Below are 24086 nucleotides of genomic sequence, written 5' to 3'. Positions count from 1 at the left end.
CTGTGGTCAATAGCATGGGAGCTGAAGAGTTACATACCAGTGAAGAATGTTGTAGAGCAATGGAACTAAAAGATGTCATCATGGAATTGTATGATAGGAGGAGATGAACTAGTCACATGGCAAGAGTGACAGATGAAAGGAGGACATCCAAAGTGCTCTACTGGTACCCTAGAAATATCAGGAGAAATCAAAGGAGGCCTTTAGTATGTTGAGAAAACTATTTGTAGTTAACTTGTATGAGGACGTAGACAAATATCCATGGGCAGGACTGGATGGGTTTTAGTCTGCATTGCGGGTATGAACTCCCACCCATTTCCCATTTAGGTAGGATCATGGCAGCATTAATTATCTGTGATGACAAAAAGCTGGGCAATGATTGGTGAATGACTGAACAAAGTGGTATGTGAATGCAAAGGAATATTACAATCATGCTAGGAAGGAAGATTATGATTAATAGAAATCTGGGAAGATTTGTATGATGTGATGAAGACAAAACCAAAAAACCCCAAACCAAAACAAAACAAAGTACACATAATCTCTACACCAATGTAAATAAAGTTCCCCAGTGAATTTTGGGGGAAATTATTACAGGAGGACTTAGGAAGTGAGGGAGGGGAAGAGTGTATCAGCAGATTGTTTCAAAGGAGTTGAGAACAGGAATATGATAACAGAAAATGGAGAAGTGACAAAACTTTGGTCAAACAAAATGATCAAGATTAGTACCTCATTGTCAAAGAGGATTTTTTTTTATTAACAATAGAAAAATAATTGAAAAGTTCTTTGTAAGAGAGTTGCTATATCTATAAATATTGAAATATACAAACATAATAACACAGAATATTAAAAAAAAAAGGTAAGGAATAGTTTGAAACTGTTCAGTCATTTCAATCATGTCCCAATTCTTCGTGATCCCATTTAGGATTTTCTTGGCAAAGATACTGGAGTGGGTTGCCCTTTCTTTCCCCTCATGTTATAGACCAGGAAACTGAGACCAACAGGGTTAAATAACTTCCCCAGAATCACAGTTGAATTTGAACTCAGGTCTTCCTGATTCTACCTCTGCTCTATTCACCACCTAGCTGCCCAGTTTGGAATTACATGGTACAATTTTCTGATGAATAATAGTAATGAACAATAATTTACATGATCTGCTTCACTAGAAATGACTTTATTTTAAAGATATGAGTGCTGAAGCTAGTGAGGGATGAATACTAATAATTAATAATTTATATGATAAAATCCATTAAACCACTTCACTGGAAAGCAATCTCATTTTTTTTTCTTGCTAAGGCAACTGGGGTTAAGTGACTTGTCCATCGTCCCACAGTTAGGAAATGTTAGGAAGTGTTAAGTGTCTGAGGTCAAATTTGAACTCAGGTCTTCCCGACTTCAGGGCTGGTGCTCTGTCCACTATGCTACCTGGCTGCCCCTGAAAGCACTCTCATTTTAAAGATATGAGTGCTGAAGCTAGAGAGGTTTAACTTGCCTGTGACCACACTGCAAGTCTTCTGACTCTGTCCTTATTATGCACCATGTTGCTCTAAAACAGCCCTGTAAAACAGGTGCTACATGAATGATCAAATCCATTTTTCAAATGAGAAAAAGTGAATAAAGGGAAATGACCTGCCTAATGTCACTCAATCAGGTGCCAAGATTTTTTTGACCCCAACCATGTCTCTTAATCTACTCGGATCTTGGTATCATCATCTATAAAATGAGGATAGACTGGATTAGATAATCCAGATAATTAGATAATATAATTACATATTATATTAACATATAATATATTAAGATATATCTTATATAATATAATCTTATATCAGATAATATATAATTAGATAATCTAAAGCCTCTTTCCAATTCTGATATTCTATGAATTAATGACTCTACACATCCCACCTCCAGAACTCTTTCCATTGACATGTATTACCTTTCTTCTGGTTCAAATGTCTAGACTAGAACAAGAAAGGTGGGATACAATTCTAGAGCTTTTGAAACTAGTTGTGACTTAATCAGTAATTACAAACCTTATCCAGATTTCCTATGATTGATTCTTTTCAACTCCCCAAGAGTCTCTACTTTATCAGTCAGCTCGGAGAAGACATGGGGTAAAGAAGTGGTGAGGGTGGAGCTTGTTTCCCTAATGTATGTTGAATGCATGTGAGGATCTGTGGGAGACTACATGTCTATTTGTGTGACTGTCAGAAGATTGGGGTTGGGGCGGGAAACCACGCAGCTATAGGGGAATCAAAGTATTTGTGTACATTCTTTGTATCCATATTTGGTGGGTCTATGTGTTGTTGATAATGTATGTGTGAGCACATATTCTCTCCCCACACACATATATACAAGCCCTCAGACACACTGCACAAGCAACCACAGAACCAATATGGATGTTCCACACTTGCCAACACAACCCGCAGTGCACACATCGTGACACATACCCACCCATAAGCCATGCCCAGAAACACATGCATACACAGTGACACCAATGACACACATCCTCCTCACCCCCCCTTCCCTGGATACATCCTTTCAGCCCCCACAAAAAATACCAGCTGCACGCTGCCTCAGTATGTATGTCCGGAGGGAGTGGGAGGTGGGGGGGAGACACACACATCACATCATCAATGAAACTGACCCCCTCCCTCCAACTCATGGGGCCCTCCTCTTTCCTTCCCTCTGGCTTCTCCCTTTGCTTTCTCCTTTCTAAGTCAGAGCCTTCAGGTCTCCTATCCTATCCTTCCCTCTAAGAGCCCTGCCTTCCTTCCCCTCCTCCCCCAAAATTAAAAATTCCCTCAGTCACCCTTACTGAGACTGACAGGCAACAGCCAAAGTAAGGAGGGGGATCCAGAGAGACGGGCAGAGAAAGAGAAAGAAATAGATGTGGAGAGAGGAGGGAGGGAGGGGGGAGAGAGAGAGAGAGAGAGAGAGAGAGAGAGAGAGAGAGAGAGAGAAAGAGAGAGAGAAGAGAGAGAGAGAGAGAGAGAGAGAGAGAGAGAGAGAGAGAGAGAGAGAGAGAGAGAGAGAGAGAGAATAGGCGGGCAAGCAGAAGGAGCTGCAACGGGAGAGATGCTCTAGTCTCCATGGCAGTGCTTGAAGCAGGCAGAGGTAAGAAGCCGACCCCTCTTCCCTACACTACCCACTCCCATTGCTTTCTCCCCACACTGTTTCCTTTCCCCTTTCCCATAACTGAGTTCCCCTCCTCCCCGGGCCACCTGCTGTTCCTGGCATAGGGGTGGGGGTGGTTGCGGATTCCTGACCTCTCTAAAGAACATAAGAACATAGGGGACTCCCTAGTTTCTCATCCTCACCCTGACCTTCCATCTCTTTTCCCCCTCCCCACTCTGTCCTTCACCTTCTCTCTGTCCTTCATCCTCGATTTCTCTTTCTTTCTTAGAGATTTTCTTTCTTCAAGGGTACCCCTTCCCCCACAGCAGAGCCAAGGGAAGGAAAATGAGAAAGGGTCTAAAGTAGGAGGAAAGGCAATGGAGGGGGGACTCCTGCCCAACTCTGGTTGCCCCACCCCCCGGCTAGCCATCACCATAGCAACTCAGATTACTGGGCTCCATATAGAAAACAAAAAGGGGGGTGATATGACCTCATGGAAGGGTGCAGAAAAGGGGCTAAGGGCTCCTCTATAAAGAATGTCTTCTACTATTGGGTTTTCCTGCTTTTGTACTTTTCCCTTTCACCTCTCCCAATTTCGATATACCCCTTCTGATGCCTCCCTCAGACCCTCTCCCCTTCTTACTGTGATCCTCTGATTCATTTCAGCTGCCTCCCTAAGGCAGTATAGCATCAATATCCCCATTGCTTCTGCAGCCCCCCACCCCCACCCCAAGCAGAGGGAGGAGAGAGACAAGGTCACCCAGTGGGGCCCCAGATTTTATGTCTTCAGATCCTTCCCATCACTCTCTTCCCTTAGCTAGAGGATCCTTTAGTTCCTCTCAGTCTCTGGATCTCCCATCTACTTTCCCCTTTCTTTTCTCCTTCCTTTCCCTAACTCTCCCTTTTCTTCTTCCACTTCCACCCACCCATTCTCTAGTCTCTCCCTTTCTGGATGATTCTGTTCTGAGGTCAAACAGTTTCCCCTTCTTCCGTTCCTTTTGCCTTCTGCCTTCAATTCTGTTCTCCTCTTTCCCCTACTTCCTCAAAAAAAGGGAAAAGTTAAGCCTTGAGAAGATAGAAAAGGGGTGATAAGTCACCAACCTTAGAGAATGAAGGGTTTGGGAAGGGAGAGAGGATACATACCCTTCCTCACTGACACCCCTTCCTCCTCCCACATTGTCACCTACTTTGAACCTCCAGTGGGGCTATTTACTGTTCCCCCTATCAGTGAATCTGGAAGGAAATTAATAGAGTGGGTGGGGGCAGATCGGATAACTAGATTGTGGCAAAGGGTTTGAGGACAGGAATAGGAAAAATGGGTGAACTGGGGTTCTTGAGAGGAGAAGTTAAAAGGAAAAAGGGAAATGGAAAGTGATAGAGTAGGACTGAAATCCCATTTTCCCTAGAAGCTTATAGGAGCACTACTGATCCCAGAGTTTCATTGTAGGACCAGGGAGATTGATTAAATGACATCTGCAGGTTACAGTCTTTTGTGATTTCAAATGAAGGAAAGAAAGGAAGCTCAGGAAACCAACTGAGAAAAAGGAAATTGGAGCACTGGCTTATCTGCAGCTCTCTTTACCACAGCAGGTTCTGTCTGCTGAAGACCCTCACACCCATGGAGAGACCCAAAGGAGACACAGCCCACTGAGTCTGTTGGAAGATGAGTCAATAGGAAGGCAGGTGGGAATGGAAATCAGAGGATCCCACCCAGCATCCTAGCAAGGGCGCTTTTTCTCCACTCAAGGGAGAGAAAAGAGAAGCCATTGAGAGGCAGAGGGCTGTTTCCTTTGACCCTTAGCCTTGGATTCCTCCTTCTCCTTTCTACTGCAGCAAATGACATCTTAGGGGATCCATGAAGAACAAGGCAGTGGGGTAGGCCACAGGGACTTTTTTGCCTTGTTCTAGGGGGGGGAGGGAATTGGGAACAGGGATAATAAGGGTCATGGGGGGCAGTCTCAGTGGGGCTCCTGGGTGAATCCATTCCCCCCACCCCCCAGAACTTCAGGGGGTGTGGGGGGCAGAGGAAGAAGAGGAGGATGGCTCGGGGTGGGACGGGGATGGAGGAGGCCTCCCTCCGCTCCAATGCCCTGTCATGGCTGGCCTGTGGAATGCTGGCCCTCCTGGCCAATGCGTGGATCATTCTCAGCATCTCAGCCAAGCAGCAGAAACACAAACCCCTGGAACTATTGCTCTGCTTCCTGGCTGGCACCCACATCCTCATGGCAGCAGTGCCCCTCACCACCTTTGCTGTGGTGCAGCTCCGACGCCAGGCCTCCTCTGACTATGACTGGAATGAGAGCATCTGCAAAGTTTTTGTTTCTACCTACTATACGCTGGCCCTGGCCACCTGCTTCACCGTGGCCTCACTCTCCTATCACCGGATGTGGATGGTTCGCTGGCCCGTCAACTACCGGCTCAGCAACGCCAAGAAGCAGGCGTTGCACGCTGTCATGGGCATCTGGATGGTCAGCTTCATCCTATCCACGCTGCCTTCCATCGGCTGGCACAACAACGGCGAGCGATATTATGCCCGGGGCTGCCAGTTCATCGTCTCCAAGATCGGGCTGGGTTTTGGCGTCTGCTTTAGCCTCTTGCTGCTTGGAGGCATCGTCATGGGGCTGGTGTGTGTAGCCATCACCTTCTACCAGACACTGTGGGCCCGACCCCGCCGGGCAAGACGGGCCCGGAAATCGGGGGGTAGAGAGGGATCCAGAGGGGGAGGTACAGGGGGCCTAGGGACCCGGCCAGCCTTTGAGGTTCCAGCCATTGTAGTGGAGGACGCCCGTGGAAAGCGTCGGTCTTCGCTGGATGGCTCTGAGTCAGCCAAGACGTCCCTGCAGGTCACCAACCTGGTCAGCGCCATCGTCTTTCTCTACGACTCACTCACTGGGGTGCCCATCCTGGTGAGATCAGGATTCCACACTCCATCTCCCTCTCCCTGCCATCCAACCTCCAACTTCCTTGTCTAGTCTGTAGTTCCCTCCATCTAGAATAGAAACTTCTCCATCCTTGATCCCCTTCCATAGAGATCACTTCTACCGCCACCCCAATCTATAACACCCCACTCCTTCCCATCCCCACCTCCAAGTCTCCATTGTACCTCTATATTATGGCTCTGCTTTCCCTCTAAGAGCCCCATCTCTCCATCCCAGTCTTCTTGACTTTCCTCTAGTAAACTTCCCTGTCTCCTCTCTTATCTCTGTTTCCTTTCTCCCAGATATAGAAACTCATCCTCTAACTGTCCCTTAAATCCCACTGTCAGAGGCAGGAGACTGGGCTGGAGAGACCATGGCTCTGACCCTTTGCGGTCTTTCTGATGAGCCTCCTGCCCTCCTTCCCCAGGCAGTGAGCTTCTTCTCACTGAAGTCCGACTCTGCGCCCCCATGGATGGTGCTGGCTGTGCTATGGTGCTCCATGGTACAGACTCTGCTCCTGCCCTCCTTCATCTGGTCCTGTGAGCGTTATCGAGCTGATGTGCGCACCGTGTGGGAGCAGTGTGTGGCTATCATGTCCGAGGAGGATGGCGAGGATGGTCAGAAGATGTCTTCCCTCCCCACCGTGATCACTGTCCCCTCCCTGCACAAAGAACACTCCCACAGACTCCTAAACTCTGATTTTACTAAATACACAGCTCCTATGCTGCCGAATATCTGTAAAGGGTCCTGTAATGCCCTGCCCCTGCCTTATTTTCCCTCTCTGTGCCTTAGTTTTCTCATCTATAAAATGAGGGGGATGGTCCCTTTTTAAAGCTCTGACTTTCCTTGTGTACAAGGTTATGGTCCATACACTGCACGGTAGCTCCCTCTGTTGGACACATCTCCATCACTGTGTTTATAGTCCTTTCAACCTTCCCCGCCACCATTCACATTCTGGGCAGACAAGTCTCCCAGGCTTGATTTCTAAGCATTTATTCTCCCCCACTCCCAACCTCCTGTTGCTTCTATCCCTAATATTCTCCCTACTCTCCCTATATAAGATACCCCATTTAGAGACCTCTTCTTCTCTGCCTTTTCCTTGCTACCAAGTAAAGCTCTTTTCTCCTCTGTGCTCTATTTACAGCTTACCTTGGTTAGATGCTACACACACACACACACACACACACACACACACACACACACACACACACAAAATACCCACTCACCCAGCTCCTTTTTCAACCAAAGGGATGGGGTCAAAAAGGAAAGGGGAACCAGGACAAATCATAAGAAGAGGTTTGGGGGAAGCAGGGCGATGGGCATCTTGGGAACAATAACAATTGTATACATTGGGTGATCTCAAGATGAAATCATCTACTTTATCTTCTTTTTCTTCCCAAGATGGAAGCTGCAATGACTATACTGATGGCCGGGTCTGTAAAATTCGTTTTGATGCTAATGGAGCTGCTGGGCCAGGGAGCCAAGATCCCACCCAAGTGAAGATGCTGAGTGGGAGACACATGCTATTTCCTCCTCATGAAAGAGTCCACTATTTGCAGGTATGGAGCTGAGAAAGAACAGTGTGTTAGAATCTCCTCACATCCGTAAGGGTATTTGCAGACTTGGTTCCAAGTACCTAATTCCAAGATATGTCAGCTTGGGTTGAAAAGACAGCTCTTTCCCTGTACTCTTCATCAGTACATCCACCATGAAGGACAAGGAATGCCAGGAACTGGGAAAGAGAGAATATTGGGCTCTGTCTCCATTTGCCAGCTCCTCTCCCTCAGTGATCCAATGGGTTTCTCTATGCCCAGGTCAGAGGTAGAAGGTGAGGTGCTCTGGTAGTTCTCCTCCTACCCTGTAGAAGCCCTAAAAAGTACAAGGACAAATCAGAGGGGCTTTAGGGGATTTTTCTGTGTAGGTTCTACCATGGCCAAATCACTTCTTTGGGCATTAACTTCCTCATTTGTAAAAAGAATTTTTGTCTTGGATATTCTCTAACATCCTTTCAATTCTTTTTTAAATCCATGAAACTAAGAAATCAACACAGAAAATACAAAACTGGAATGGAGAGAAAGAAGGTCCTATTCTAACTTAATATATGGTTTGCATGCATGTTTGTTGTGTATGTGCACAATTGAATTACATTCAATGTAAAGGAGAACTAGAGGAGAAATCTCCTGAAATTAATTTTTGAGTTCGTTCTACCAAAAGAAATGCAAACAGAGAAAAACCTTTGAAGTGGAGAATTCATACACACACACACACACACACACACACACACACACACACACAGATCTCCCCATCTTCAGGGTATATCCTTCTCTATTCCAGGAGTTTTTCCTAAATATCATCAATGAAGTTCCTCAAGATTTCACCTTTTCCCCTATCACAGGTTCCACTGTCCAGACGACTCTCCCACGATGAGACCAACATCTTCTCTACTCCTCGCTCACCTGGCTCCTTCCTGCATAAATGGTCATCTTCAGATGACATCCGGATAATCCCATCCTCAAACAGGGAATTGGGGACACTCCGGGGCATGGAAAATGATGAAGAGGAGTCTGAAGCTTTGACCAATTTACATCAATTCTTGGAAAGCAGAATGCTAGGAGGAGGTGGAGGGCCTCCAAGGGGCCCTGGCTTCTTCCGAGATGAGATCACTACCTTCATTGATGAGACACCCCTGCCTTCTCCAGCTGCTTCCCCAGGCCCTTCTCCCCGTCGGCCCCGGGCCCCAGGTCTCTTTCCCCGTCGTCTTTCCCTAGGGTCCCCTGATACTGGGGTGACTGGAGTATCTACGGGGCTATATACAGGGAGACGATGCTCCCTCACTGGAATTGAGGGGGACCCACAGGCTTGGGGAGGTACTTGGGGCCCTAACACACCTATATTCGCCCCACTGAGCCTGTGAGCCCTTGATGAATCCAACAGACTTAAGAGGAAGGGAGCCCGGGATAGATAACTCTCTTGACCTGATTCATTCTACAACTGGCCACAAACTTGAACCCAGGACAGCTGTCTGCAGCAGACTTAGAAGGAAATGGGGGAATTGGATTTGGGGCATCATAGCTCTGACTACTATGTCTATAAGACTGGATCCTGCTCCTTACTTCCCATCATCCCCAGCCCAACATATTAAAAAAATCTGAAGTGTTACTGTGGAAACAGCTGTAGCCACTGTGTCTTGGTGGGTATGGGCGGCGACAGTGGTGGTGGTGGTGATGGTAATGGTCAAAGGAATAGCTCATATTTATATAGAGTTCTTAAGTTTTTAAAAGCCTTAACTTCCTGACATAGGAATAAAGGATTATGGAGATCCAGATAGATAAAAACAGACAGACACACACACACAGACAGAGTCACACAGTCTCACATGCATATATTCTGGGCGCCACCCATCAATCTCTCTATTGTATATAGATGAAATTCCCAGAGTTGTTTGCTCATAACCACCCTGAGAGACAGGTGGTAAAAGTGTTTTTCATGTTTTATAGATGAGAAACCTAAGGGCTTAGAAAGAGTTCAAGGTCATACAGCTATTAAGTGCGGCACTTAAATTCAAGGATTCTGACTCCAAGTTCCCAGAGGAGTCAGGATCACAAATAAAAGAAATTAATGTATATAGATTGGTTTGTTAAAAGTGGTGTGGGGAATTCATTTGTATGTATAGGAAAAAAAAGACCTTGATGCTATTTCTGTTTCCTTCCAGCTTCACTTTGGGCATCATTTCTCTATTGAAAGATCCTCTTACTTGATTTAATACTCTGGGATACTCCATTTCGCTGATTATTACTACTAATATTAGTAGCATTATTACTAGTAATCAGTGCAAAAACTCTATTTCTTAAAGGGCTGTATTACAGATGTCCTGGAACCAAGCCCCCACCCCCAGAACATCCCTCGGCCCGCTCGGATGGGGACAGTCTCCCATCAATACATTATCCAATTCTTAACTCTCATTCTACGATGCATCTCTCTCATCCAGAACCCGCAGGATCTGGGTTACTCCTCCCTCCCTCCTCCAAAAGGATGAATCTTCCTCAATCTCTCCCCTAAGCCAAGTTCCCTATTTTTTTTTCTTACATGTTTTCCATATCCAATTCTTCTCCTCTCTCCAGTTCTTTTCTTTCTCTTCCTCTGTTCCTCTCCCTCTGGTTCTCTCTTCATTCTCTCTTAATCATCCCAGTGGGAAGAGCTGCTCTGCACATTCTACCTCTCCTTTTTTTTTCTCTATCGTCTTGCTTTCTCCCTCTTTCTTTCTCCTTCCCCATCCCCCTCGCTTCCTCTCTAGCTCTCTCTCCTTCCTCTCCCCTCCCTCTTACATTCCTGCCTTTCCTCCGTCTCCTTCTCCTGCCGAACCTCCACATCATGCTGTCGCTCCTCCTTCTCCTACTGCTCCTTCCACCTCGGGGCTGCGCGGAGCCCCCAGGCCTGGCCCAGCTGCCCCGGCTAGCGCCTCTCCAGTCCCCAGATTTGCTGTACGCAGACGGGCTGCGCGCCTATGCCGCAGGGGCCTGGGAGCGGGCGGTCGCGCTCCTCCGGGAGGCGCTGAGAAGCAGGGCCGAAGTGGGCCGCGCGAGGCGGGACTGCGGGGCACGGTGCGCGGCGGAGCCGGGGACCGAGCTGCCCCCAGTGCCCTCGAACGACCCCGGCTCGGACTTCAGCCCAGGGCCCTGGGAAAGGCTGCTGCTCCGCGCCGCGCTGCGCCGAGCCGAATGCGTGAGCCAGTGTGCGGCCCGGAGGCTGGGACCCAGGGGCGCCGCGGGGCACCGAACGGTGCGTGCGCTCCAGGATGCCTTCCGCCGCCGGGAGCCCTACAACTACTTGCAGAGGGCCTACTACCAGGTGCGGGCAAGGGCTGAGGTGGGGAACGGCTCTCATTCTTTGGAGCGCAGGTTCTCCTGGAGCCAGCAGGGTTGGAGGTTCGAATGAGACTCTGCTCCTCTCCGTGCCTTACCTGTGTAGCCTGAGACAAATCAGTGCATCTCCCTGGGCCTCAGTTTCCTCATCCGTAAAGTAAGGAATCTGTGCTAGATTTTAAGGTTTCTTCCTGCACGAAATTCTACGATCCTCTCAAACAAAAGCCAGAGGGCGTAATATTAGAGCGACTATGCAAGGAGAGGCGAGCCATTTGAGGATTCTCTAATGCATTCCCCATTCTAATACATTCCTCCTCAAATTACAGAAGAGGGTTACGGGCTCAAAGAATTATGACGTTAGTTTGCCCAAAGTCACACCGGTTTTAAGGAGTAGAACTGAATTTGGAATACAGGTCCTCGAATCTAAGAGCCCTTTCCACTGCACCACATTAAAACTAATGTAGGAGTGATTATCGATCTTTGTAAAAATTAGATCCAGAAAAATAGTTAGAAGATTTTTAGGGGAGAAAGGAAGGGAATGAGGAGTTAGGGCACAAAAGAGGTTCCAGAGAAGGACGGAGGCGAATCTGGGGTTAGGGATGGGAGTTGGGAGAACTAGAATGTTAGGGCAAGACAGGATAAGGAGAAGAGGGCTGGGTGACGGTGTTCCTGAGACTGGTGAAGGAGGAGAGGGTGGAGATGGAAAATACGGTTTCCTGCTCTTTCTGCTTATGTGGCCTGGATTCCTACTTTGCCTAGCACCACAAGCCGTCTGGTCCACCTTTTAAACACACTTCGGGGTCCTAAAATCCTACATGTTCATCTGGGACGAGTTTCCAATCCCCTCCCCCAGTTTACCCCTTTCACTGATGCAGGGAATTGGGGGGGGGGGTGTTTTTCTCATCTTCCCTTTGCCCATCCCATTCAACCTGGTATCTGATGGTAACGTTGCCCCATTTCAGCCTAATCAGATGCCTACCTTTCCTTAACATTTTTTTCTTTTTTCTTTCTTTTTTCCTTTTCTTTTCTTTTCTTTCTTCTTCTTTTTTTTTTTTTTTTTTTTTTTTTTTTTTTTTTTTTTTTGCTGAGGCAATTGAGGTTAAGTGACTCACCTAGGGTCACACAGGTAGGAAATGTTAAGTGTCTGAGATCAAATTTGAACTCAGATCCTCTTGACTTCAGGGCTGGTGCTCTATCCACTGTACCACCTAGCTGCACCCCCTTAATATTTCTTCACCCCAAAATCCCCAAGCCTAGCTCTGGATTAGGAATCAAGAAACCTAAGTTTGGGTCCCTTGTGCTTTTGTGAACTAAATCACTTTCCCCTTTTGGACATCTCTTCTCTCATCAGTAATAGTTGATAACATGGATATATAATTAAGCTCTCACTACAACCTTATTGGGGGAGTCACAAGATATTCTTATCCTCATGTTATAGTTGAGGAAACTGAAGTTCATTTAAGTTAAATGACTCAACCAATGGTCTCAGCTAGGTAAAAGCTGGTAGTGGGATCTGAACCCAGATTTCTTCTGACTCCAAATCAGGGCTTAAAATGAAGGATTGGACTAGAAAAGGATGATCTCTAAGATCATCTGAAAGCTGAAAGAGCTTTAGAGCTTGTCAATAGATAGTTACACAGGACCACCCTCATTGATGTAGAATGTTTTCCATTGAAAAACTTATTTGAAATGGGAGGGGAGGGCAGTAGTCCTCAGCAAGGTGGGGAAAGACTGATAAATGTATAGAAGCAGGATTCTGCACCTTGATTTTGATTAGATCCTAGGAGAATAAACAACAGGTGGTTTGGGAGCCTGCTCCAGAGTCGGGATGTGTGGGATGTGAAAGGGAGACAAACTGTCTTGATTATGAGGTGATGTCCAGTGGGGAGGGACCTAAAACATTGCTCCAGGGTAGAATGGATATTTAGAAAGAGCAAGTATGGTATATGGAGGGAACTGCCCCTCTCACAGTTCCCCTTCCATTCCCCCAATGACTGATTCCAAGTTGAAGAAATTGGACCTGGCAGTGGCAGCAGCTCACACCTTCTATGTGGCAAATCCAAAGCACCTCCAGATCCGGGAGGACATGGTGAAGTATCATCGAATGTCTGGGGTGCGTCGTCAGAGCTTCCGGGACCTTGAGAATCCCCTTCACTGGGTGAGTTACCTTCTCTAACCAAACCCACTCTCTGCTTCTGTCATCTACTCATCTTGCTCCCATCCTTGACAGATCAGAGTTGTAATAGAAAGATTCCTCATATAGCCTGGGAGACAGTGGGATCTGGTTCTGATACTAAGCAACAATCACCTTGCTTGAGTGAATCATTTCTACCATCTGAAGAGTATGGATCAGGGTCCCTTTGAATTTTAACTTTGATGAAATTTAACATTGATTCTAAGACTCCATCTTTCACCTCCTTTCTCCCAAGTGAGTTATAAAGTAGCATTTGCTGGAGGAGAACCAGGTCTCCAAAAGAAACTTATTTCAGCCTGCTAAGATACTCTTTCCACTATTTCTAGCTCTTATATCTATTCTATGCTATGTATTTCCGCAAGACTTACAAAAAAATAACAATTGTTTAATATTCACATAGTGCTTGTAGCAACATTGTGAAATAGCTTTTGCTAATATCATTATCACCATTTTGCAAATGAGCAAAATAAAGCTATAGAAAGTTAATAATTTTCTCATGGTTACACTGCTAGACAAGTGTTTTTGTAGTTAATAGTACTAATAACTAACATTTAAATAGCAGTTATGTGCTAGTCACTGTACTGAGGTCTTTACAAATATCTCATTTTATCTTCACAATAATCCTGGGAGGGAAGTACTATTATTATCCCCAATTTACACTTGAGGAAACTGAGGCACACACAGTAAGTGTTTGGGGTTCTGAACTTCACTCCCAGGGTGCTACTCTTTGAATCACCTAATTGCCACTATATGAGCCCTCAATAGGTGGTACTTGGGACCACACCTTTAATCCCTGCTCCCTTTCCTTAGGCGGCATATGATGAGGGTATGGAACTGCTGAAGAGACAGGAGGTAGCAGCAGCACTGCCTCTCCTGGAAGAGGCCCTCAGGGAGAGCTTGGCCCAGATGGAGAACTGTAGAGCAGAATGTGAGGGGCCAGAGGAGCAGCTCACAGAGGAGGAGGAGAAGGAAGAGGAAGGGGATGCTCAGTCTGAGAGCCAGAATGGCCTCTATGAAGCCATTGCAGGTTTGAGTCTGGGATAGGGGAAGGGTTATTTATTGGAAACACAAGCATAAGAACATGTGTTGGGGAGAGTCCAACACTGGACTTCCAGATCTGGATCTTCCAGAGTCAATGTCCCTTCTTCCTCCCCCAGGACATTGGATCAAAGTTCTGCAGTGTCGTCAGCGCTGTCCTGGGGCTGTAGCCACACGGCCTGGCCAAAACTCCCCCATCTCAGACTTCCTACCTAGCCAGCTATGGCAGCTACAGGAAGCCCATGCTCAAGGTGAGTAGAGTTGGGAATGGGGATGACTTTTTTCCTTGGTTTTTAACAAGAGGTAGCAAAACTTGTCCAAATGGGAGCTCCTTAAATCACATCTTTCCATTTCTCTAGCTGTGTACTGCTTTTCTGTTTTTATTTCCTTCAGGGTTGCCTCTAGTCTTCTTTGGAGCAGCTGAGAAAGCCTTGGAAATGTTCTGTACAAGCTCCTTCTAGCCTTAATTGCTATACCTTGCTTTTTGTCCTTCTATCTGTTCTCTTCTTTGCTCTTTTCCTGAACTAGGTAAGTTGGAAGTCAGATTTTAAAGGTATCAGACACAGAACAACCTTCCTCAAGTGGGATTGATAGTGTCAGCAGGAGGTGGGTGAGGAGGAGAGTTCAGAATCATTATGATCGGTACATATTCCCCAGCATAGATGGCATGTTCACTATTGTTCTTAGTTCCTCTCTTGTCTATCTGTAATTCCATCTTTGCCTGTCAATCTTTGCATCTCCATTACTCCTGTCATATGTCTTCTCATTAAAGCTACCCTACATGTTTTTCTGTCCTTGCTCCCATCTCTTCATCTCCAGTGGGGAATCTCTCCCAGGCAGTGGAAAATGCGTTGAGCATCCTGCTTTTCTATCCTGATGATGAGGCTGTGAAAGGAGCCCTGAATAAATACCAGAAGTTGTTGGGAGAGCAGAGTCCTGATCTTAGTGCCAGAGAGGTAAGCTGTAATACTTGGTCCCAACAGCTCAAAACCCAAACTAAGCACCTTACTCATATTAACATTGCCAACAGAATATTGTCTCTAAAACTAGTATTATTATTCTGGACCCCATTCTCCACCTGGAATAACCAGATCCCCTTACTCTCTCCTGACTCCCTCAATCCCATATGCAAGGTTCCTTCCTTCTATGACCACATTCTGTGATCATTGTTCTGAGTGTGTGAACACCTACATATACTACATAGAGAGAGAGAGAGAGAGAGAGAGAGAGAGAGAAAGAAAGAGAGAGGGGAGGGGTTGCTTCGATCTCCAAAGTCATCTTGGACTAAGTGTAGATAAATCTCTTTTCTCTTTAGATAAATACAAACAAAGTTAGAATTTTTCTGAGGCAATTGGGACTAAGTGACTTGCCCAGGGTCACACAGCTAGAAAGTGTTAAATGTTTGAGGTCATATTTGACCTCGGGTTCTCCTGACTTCAGGGCTGGTGCTCTATCCACTGCGCCACCCAGCTGCCTCTAGAATTTTTTTCAAAAGAGTCTTACTAGGAAATTAAGGTGAAGAGTAAATCCAAAGCAAAAGTCTGCAGAAACATAAAAATGGACAGATTCAGAGAGAACAGAATACTATCCTGAGTCAGCCAAAGTCCAGCCAACAGGCAGCCTTGGCTGGTACAATTTACAGAGTCTCAAGATTCACAATTTTTTTACCTCCATTTTGTTTGTTTTGGACACTAGGCCAAATTAAGAAGATGCTAACTTGAAGCAGGTTCTGGATGACAGCACGGGCTAGATTTAAGATGTTCTTGATCCCCTCCAGAATCTATTTCCTAATCTTCTCTCTGGGGATAAGTATTCTCTCTGACCTGGAACTACCTTTCATTTTTGCTCTGTAACCTGAGTTATGGCTCATCCCCAGATGAGAAGGAATTTTCTTATCTACCCTTTGAATGTTCTGTCAAGACTTCAAGTCATTTTTTTCTATGACTTTGCAACTCTGAGTTATGGCTCTGAGCCCCTTTCTCTGATCCAAGGTACCTAGCCCCTTGGGAACAGTTATTCCAGAATACTACATTATAAGTTATAATATCATAATCACTTTGTATATGTATATAGTCAACAATAAGAGTAGAAGATGTGGTAATGTTAGAGCATAGAAGTTCAACTTCTCAACTTTCTCCTCACCATCTGTGTGGACAAGTCATGTCACATCTCTGGGCCTCAGTTTCTTGATCTGTAAAATGAAAAGGAGTAGAATTACAGAAACTCTAAATTCTCTTCCAACTCCAAATCCCATGTTATAAAATAAGAATCACTTCCCAGAGGAAGTTCCACAAGTACTCCACAAAGTCCACTTCTAGATTCCATAAAATTGGCTCTAGACTTGTTTTAGGAATATAATTGGGATAGGAGTCTTATCATGTCTCTGTTTTTTAACTTTCTTTTCTGTGCATTGACCCCCAACACGCCTAGGACATTCGACATTTTGTTCTTCAATCCTTGGGGGAGAAGAAACTGCTATACTATGCCATGGTACACCTGGGGACCAGTTTCAAAGATCCTGTGAGTGATATCCCTCTGAATGTCTCTTGTGGAGGGCTGAGGTTAGGGTTACTTTCCACCCCAAAGATGTCCACTATTGTGAAAGTCCTGAGAGAACATATGGGTGAGAAGTATAAGGCAAAGTTGTCCCAAAGGGTAAGGGGGGGGGAGAGGGTATCTGCAGTGATTGGAGATAAAGATCTTATTCCTAATCATTATAGGATTCTTGGACCCCAGATGATGTTATCCCTGAGGAACTGAGGAAAAAGCTTAGGTAGGAGATACTTCATAATGGAGGGGGATAGGAGAGGGAAGTTGGGGAAGAGGGGAAAAGGGTAAAGATAAGATTAGGGTTAGAGCTCCTGGGAGAAGAGAGGGGGGATAGATCTTTCAAAGTGGTCTCTGGGATCTCCCCTCCTCTAACTGAGCATGTGTCTTCCCCTGGAGAGAGGATCAAGAGAAGAGGCCTTGGGACTCCAAACTTCCGGAGCCAGAGTCCTTGGCAAAGTGGAGGGGTGAGTTCCAGGGAGGTCTGAAAAAGAAGGAAACAGACGGAATGGGAACTTTAAATTCACCAATTGACACTGTCCTGGGTGTGCCCCAAGCACTGTTGGAATCCCCCATCCTGGGGTCCCTGGCTTTTTACCCTCTCAGCTTACTCCTGTTTCCATACCAGATATCCAATTTTTGGAGGGTGTGACCTTAACCCAGGATGCAGGGCAGCTGAATGGTTCTGAGAGGGCAGTGCTGGATGGGCTGCTTACCCCTGCTGAGTGTGAAATCCTGCTGCAGTTGGCTAAGGTGAGGGAAAAGAAGAAAGCTAGAGGTGGGAGGGAAGAATTATAGGACCTTGGTGATCTCTAACTTCCAACAAGAACCCAGGGAAAGATGCCTCTGGAGTTTTCCTAGCAGAGACTGTAGAGTGAAATCAGCTGTAATTTGTGGATGGATGAGGAATTGGTACCATAGTCATCCTATGGCCTTTCTGTGTCCTTTAGGATGCGGCTAAAATGGGAGATGGCTACCGGAGTCGGCGTTCTCCACACACTCCTCATGAGCTTTTTGAGGGGCTCACAGTACTCAGGGCTGCCCAGGTGAGAAGGGGCCCATATTTCTAAGTCCTTTCTTGAGATTTGGGGGAGATGACATACAAGGGACTTGGGAAATTTGCTCAGTGGTGAGGAAAGGCTCTAACTTGGATGCCTGAGGCTTATATTCCAAATTTAATAGAGGTAAGCAGATTTTAAGGATATTAAAGAGGCTGGCAGGGGCAGTTAGGGGATACAATGGATAGAGTTCTGGGTCTAGATTCAGGAAGATCTGAATTTAAATCTGACCTCAGATACCATATGACTTAGACAAGTTACTTAACCCCTATTTCCCTTGGTTCCTCAGCTGTAAAGTGAGGACACAGAGGAGAAAGAAATAGCAAACCATTCCTTTATCATCACCAAGAAAACTCCATGGACTTTGTCCATGGGGTGACATAGAATCATTCATGATTGAAAGATTGAACAATCAAAAGTAGGCTGTCAGAAAACCTTGGAGTTGCTAAACCCAAGGAGATTGTTGGGAGAAGCAAACTGAGGCTTCTCCCCTCTCTGTTACTTTTCTTTGCTCTTTCAACCCATGTCTTCTTTGTAGCTGGCCCGGGCTGGAGCTGTGAACAAACACGGAGCTAAACTATTGCTGGAAGTCAGTGAGAGGGCACGGAACTTGACCCAAGCATACTTCTCCCCACAGTGGCCCCTGCACCTCTCCTTCACTCACCTAGTGTGTCGAAGTGCCATCGATGGTATTTACTAAGGCTTTCTTTCACCTGATGCCCTCACCCCTCCTCAAAGCCTCCTCTTCTGGCCTTAACACCCTTAAGATCCCTCACATGCTTAAGTGTGTGCTCCTTTTTCTCCTCAGTCCAAGAAGATCTCTTCTGGGGCTCTTCCTGGGAAATATCTCTGGCTCCAAGGAGAATGTCCATCCTCAGTGGCCCATTGGGATGTAACTGAGTGCAATAGGGAGAAAAGAAAAGAAGTGACATGTGCATTTCTACCCAATGTCTCTGCATTTCAGGGGAGCAAGAACAGCGGATGGACCTAAGCCACCCAGTTCATGCTGACAACTGTCTCCTGGACCCTTACAGTGGGGAGTGCTGGAAGGAGCCTCCAGCATATACTTACCGGGACTACAGGTGGGGATGAGGGTGGGTGGAAGGCTAGCCTATATTCCCTTCTTTATAGTTTTCATAGAGCAGTCTTTAGGGATGGGTATCTCCCTAGTATGACATCTATAAAATACAGAAATTGGAAAAGATGAGCTCTAAAGTCCCTTCATGTAGAGGAGAGGCTCACTATCTTTCCTTTTTCCTCCCCAGTGGGCTCCTTTATCTCAATGATGACTTCCAGGGTGGGGACCTGTTCTTTACTGAGCCAGATGCCCTCACTGTGACGGTGAGCAGGGAAGAGGGAACTTACCTGGTAAGGGGTGGAAGAATGGTCAGGATTCATATTAGAAGCTGCCCAAAGGCAAATGCAGAAAAAAATGATTGGGCTTATTTTAACTCTTTCCCTACTATATTTTCTCTTCTTTCACCCTTCCTTATCTCTCAGCCAGTAAATAAGGACTTACCCATGGATCTCTGCCATGTTTCCTTCTCTGGGATATAAAGGGGTACCCACTAAGGAGGGCAGTATAGCCTATATGGTATCCTACCTCCTGCTTCATTCAGGGATTTTACTGTCAGTATCATCCCTACTCCAACTTACCCCCCTTATGACCTAATGGTCTCAAGTCCATAGGAAAAGGAACTCCATTTCTACCTCCCCAAAAGGTCTCAGTTCTATGATAACATTGAATTCCTGGGAAGGAAACAAGAAGTTGGGCCTGAGAGGAAGGGACAATTATTTAGCTGTCTACTTCCTTCTTATTTACCTTTGCCAGTTTCTAGATAGATGTATCTATGACTGGTTAAATTTACTTATTTTCTATTGCCTCCTTGAGAGGGAGGAAGGGGAAGGTGAAAAGGCAAGATATTTCTAAGGTTCCTTTCCCTTTTTTAGCCTAATTTTATCCTCGGCTCTATCCTACTAAATGGCTTCACACTCCTTTTTAATATCTCCTTTTTAGGAGATAAAAATATCAAGAATAAATAGAATATGAAAACAGGCAGAATTATATCCCAGAACAAAGCCTTTGAAATAGAGGATGAACAATCTGGGGCTCCCCTTCCCCTCAGGTCCCATATTTCTGCCTTTCTGCCCTGGTGCTCAGGATTCCTATGTTCTGGCTAACTAGGGATGAAACTTGCTGGTATTTTTCCCTTTGCCCTACATTTGAGGATGAGAGGGATTGTAGCCATTGTTCTCTGGGATGTGACAGGGGGAGGGAGCCAGTGAAACTATTCCCAACACACTGAGTTCTGAAGAGAGTGAGATCCACCACATTCTTTTAACTAATTTCTGCTTCATTGCCTCCATGTTTCTGTTGATGTTGTTTATTGTTGTTTTATAATTCCTTGGTTGATGTCCCACTGGTGTGTGGGGCTGAGGAAAAGCTAGAGTTCTAGGAGACTCATTCTACATGTTTCCATACCTTATTCCTGGTCTGAGACCACAGAAACCATCTTTATCCTTTTAGCCTTTGTTTTGAACCTAGGCTATGGCACAAATGAATGGTAACTTGTTTATCGGTCTATCCCTGTGAGAGAGGTCATTGTTATATAGAATGCAGAGGGAAGGTGAGTTTCTGGAAGTGTGACAATCATTCTTTTCTCCCCCTCCCATCCTACTATTGATTCCCAGGCCCAAGTTCGCCCTCAATGTGGACGCCTTGTGGCCTTCAGCTCTGGGGGAGAGAATCCCCATGGAGTATGGGCTGTGACAAAGGGACGGAGATGCACCTTAGCACTATGGCACACCTGGGCCTCAGAGCATATGGAACAGGTGAGAGGAGACAGGAGAACAGGGGCATAGAATGGTTCTGGTGGGGGGATTCAGTTTAAAAAATCATGTGTAATTTAGAATTATGCTAAGAAAGTGACTAAAATGTCCATATGCTTTCATCTAGAGATCACATTACTCATACTTCAAAGAGGTCAAAGACAGAAAGAAAGGTGCTACATCTGTCAAAACATTTATAGCTGAACCTTTTATGATAAGAAAGAACTGGCAACAATGCATGTGTTTATCAACTGGGGTATGCCTGAATGAATTGTGATAAACAAACATAATGGAATATTGTTGTGCTATAAGAAATGATGAATGCTAAGAATTCAGAAAAGTATGGAAAGATTTATTTCAACTAATGCAAATTAGAATAAGCTGAATCAGGAAAATAATGTATTAAATGACATAAATGGAAAAAATTTAAATCATTTTAATAAATATAGGAGAGGAAAAAATATGTGAAAAGGCAATAGTTTTAGTTTACTACTGGCTCAATATAAGTCTGACTTGATCTTAATCTATACTAATAGAAATATTTATAAATAAGAGAGGGAGATAACCATTTTATTATATTCTACACTGGATCAGCTCATATCAAGTATTTATGCTGAATTATTCTGGGTATTATATTTTGAGAGGAACATAAATAAATTGGAGACGAGGATAACCAGAATAGGAAGAAAAATATGAGGTAATACATGAAAATATGAGATAATATAAAATATGGTTGAGTGAAGTAGAGGTATTTAAACTGAAAAAGAGTCTCAAGATATGAGAACTGTCTTCAAATATTTAGTGGATTGTCACTTGGATAAGGGATTAGATTTATTTTATGTAGTTCCAGAGTGCAGAGCCAGGATCAATGTGAACAAGTTAGAGAGAATTAGGTTTCTGTTTAATATAAGAAAAAAAAATTGACTGATGATATCAGAGCTATCTAACAATGAGGTCTGCTTCCTATTCTTGGAAGTGTTTAATTAAACAAAGGGTGGGTGACTCGACAGAATAACAGGGATGTTACAGAGAAGATTCCTTCACTGGATGGTGGCTGATATACTTCTTCTAGAAGATAATTTTTTTTATTAAAGTTTTTTTATTTTCAAAACATATGCACGGCAAATTTTTCAACACTGACCCTTGAAAAATATTGCATTCCAAATTTCCCCCCCTTTCCCTCACCCCCTTTTCCTAGATGGCAAGCAATCCAGTATATGTTAAACATGTAATTCTTTTATATATATATTTCCACAATCACCATGCTGCACAAGAAAAAATGAGATCAAAAAGGAAAAAAGTGAGAAAGAAAGAAAAATGCAAGCAAATAACAAAAAGAATGAAAATACTATGCTGTGATCCAAGCTTAGTTCCCACAGTCCTCTCTCTGGGGGTAGATGGCTTTCTTCATCATAAGACCTTTGGAACTGGCCTGAATCATAGGAGATAACTTCTAACAAAGATTCATTGACTTTTTTTTTCTATATCCCCCAATCAGGACCGCGCAGAGGCTGAGATGCTGTTACGGGAATCGGACAAATCTGAAGAGGGGGAAATATCCAGTGGAGACTCCTCCCCAGAGCCTCCCAGTGTTTTGGGAAGGAAGCCACAGCAAGCCCGATTGGAAGTCAGAAGGCAACATCCTGCTCGGGAAGAGCTTTGAAGGAATGAAGGAGACAAGATTACTTAAGAGACATTCCAATCAAAGTGGTGATGGCGAATTCATTCCATGGACCACACAGCTACCCACTGACATAATGAGTCAACATCAATTGCCTTCTAGGTCATAATCAACTGAACAGAGAAAGCTCCCCTCTTTCTTCAAGGATCAGTGGGGTAGAACTTATGTTATGAAGGTTGGATTGCAAGTATGTGAAGAGGGAGGAGAGGTAATATCATGGGCCAAATACCTCAGAATCTGGAAGAGTATGGCTTCATGAGCATACTGACCTCCCCAACCCCACATATAACCCTTCAGGGGGACAGAAAGAACAATGGAGCATTTCACCTTTACCAAGTGATAGGAGAGGGAAGGGGGCTACCCATGTGACCTCACTTGTAGAGGGAGATCTCAACGATCTCCTAAGTGATAGGAGGGCAGAAAATGCTTGAGTGCTTTGGGGGGGCAGGGAGGGAAAAAAGGAAGAGTGGGAGATCATCCCATCACACAAAGCAATAAAGGACATTCAAATCCCAAGGTTTGTGTTACTTATGAATGTAAATGTGAATATAAAGATGGTTCTCTGTGTTGAAAGCTGCCTTCATTCTAGGAGACTGAGTTATGCTTCTAGATTTGTTAATGAAATCTGCCACCTATTCTGCTCAAACAAATGATCCAGGCCCCAAATCATCCCTCCTTTTGCGTCTCAATCTTCAGCCCCACTCTTCTCTACCAAAGTTTTAATGGATTCCAGGACATTCTGATTCACCTAGGACAGGACTTTATGGGATGCTAGGAGGAGGAAGGTAGTTGTAGATGCCTAACATTGAGGAGAGGGATATATTGAGGTGGCCTATTCCCAACCCCTTGCCTCTCTAGTTTTGGATCCAGACAAGCCACTCCCCACGTCCACTTTTCTCTCCTTTAAGCCCTTCCCCTAGAGGTAAGACCTGTGGACAGCTGGTAGGGGGTTTGGGGAGGGGGATTATCCAGATCAGTCTCCTCTAATCTCATCTCTGTTTTCTGTGTGACCCCCCTCCCTTCTCATAAACCCTACTGGCAATTGGTGATTCGGTCAGTCCCAGAGAGCTGCTTACTTTGGGTTAGTGCACAAGGATATTTGTCAATGTCATCATCCCTAACCCTGAATCCTGTCCTGCTATCTGGGCTGGATCTTCCTTCTTCTAAAATAATCTCAATTGGGAGTTATCATTGCTATCATTCTTTTGTCCTCCTCCCCCCCAAAAAAACAACAAAAGTCTGACCTCCTAATCCTCAACAGCTTTAGTCTAATCCCAGCTGTGATTTGATGCTCTTATCTTTGCCATCAGAGAGGTGGCCTGGTAAGCACATGCTCCTCCTACCCTACCCCTATCTTTCCTTAATGCTCCCCAGTAAGAATCCGGGGAAACATTGCAAGAGAACCTGACCCTTTCTGGCAGTCTCCAACAAGACTCAGCCCCACATTACCCCTTCACCATCTAGTTCCAGATTTTCCCCCTTAGACTCCTGATAGTACTCTAACTGTCCAGACCTTAACCTTCCACTCCAGTTCTTCCCCTTCCCCACCTGATTTTACCCACTTACCTCATTGGGACCAGGCCAGTTTCCAGCAGTAGAACTGGGGCAGCTGATCCAAGAGCATTGAACCAGAGACAAGAGAGGAAGAGTCAAGATCCAGAGTAAACTCAAATTCAATCCCAAGTAAGGACTGGTCTGCTACTGTGGCAGGGTGGGAAAGACTGGAAGGATTGTTTTGGTGAATTAAAGTGGGACTGAACTTAACTGAACTTAGAAGGAATGGGAATCTATTTGTGGGGTGAAGGGGTAACCTTTAACCTTATCATTTGTACATTTGAAGGCACCCTA

The 24086-nt window shown here is 45.1% G+C and overlaps 2 protein-coding genes across 3 annotated transcripts; both read left to right on the top strand.

Annotated features, from left to right (window-relative positions):
* The first annotated feature begins 2980 nt into the window (after positions 1-2980).
* Positions 2981-9193, top strand: GPR162 (G protein-coupled receptor 162). Of its 2 annotated transcripts, none has more exons than XM_003771221.3 (5): positions 2981-3111; positions 4702-6017; positions 6457-6646; positions 7431-7588; positions 8425-9193. In XM_003771221.3, the coding sequence occupies exons 2-5, from the start codon at positions 5151-5153 to the stop codon at positions 8941-8943; spliced, it is 1734 nt and encodes a 577-aa protein (XP_003771269.1). In that variant the 5' UTR covers positions 2981-3111; positions 4702-5150; the 3' UTR covers positions 8944-9193. The 2 variants fall into 2 exon arrangements, with proteins under 2 accessions (XP_003771269.1, XP_031794124.1); XM_031938264.1 differs by having other exon boundaries at positions 4699-6017.
* Positions 9194-10328: 1135 nt separating this feature from the next.
* Positions 10329-22754, top strand: P3H3 (prolyl 3-hydroxylase 3). The gene is made up of 15 exons (XM_003771253.4): positions 10329-10877; positions 12897-13049; positions 13896-14112; positions 14243-14374; positions 14943-15079; positions 16554-16643; positions 16844-16896; positions 17070-17137; positions 17299-17423; positions 17621-17716; positions 18267-18417; positions 18693-18810; positions 18994-19069; positions 20420-20560; positions 22056-22754. Exons 1-15 carry the CDS (start codon positions 10401-10403, stop codon positions 22218-22220), a joined length of 2199 nt encoding a protein of 732 aa, XP_003771301.1. The 5' UTR covers positions 10329-10400; the 3' UTR covers positions 22221-22754.
* The last annotated feature ends 1332 nt before the right edge of the window (positions 22755-24086 follow it).

Source organism: Sarcophilus harrisii, chromosome 5 (assembly GCF_902635505.1).
Source record: "Sarcophilus harrisii chromosome 5, mSarHar1.11, whole genome shotgun sequence".
NCBI lineage: Eukaryota > Metazoa > Chordata > Mammalia > Dasyuromorphia > Dasyuridae > Sarcophilus > Sarcophilus harrisii.
The sequence above is the reverse complement of the archived record's forward strand: the minus strand, read 5'-3'. Positions and strand labels throughout refer to the sequence as shown.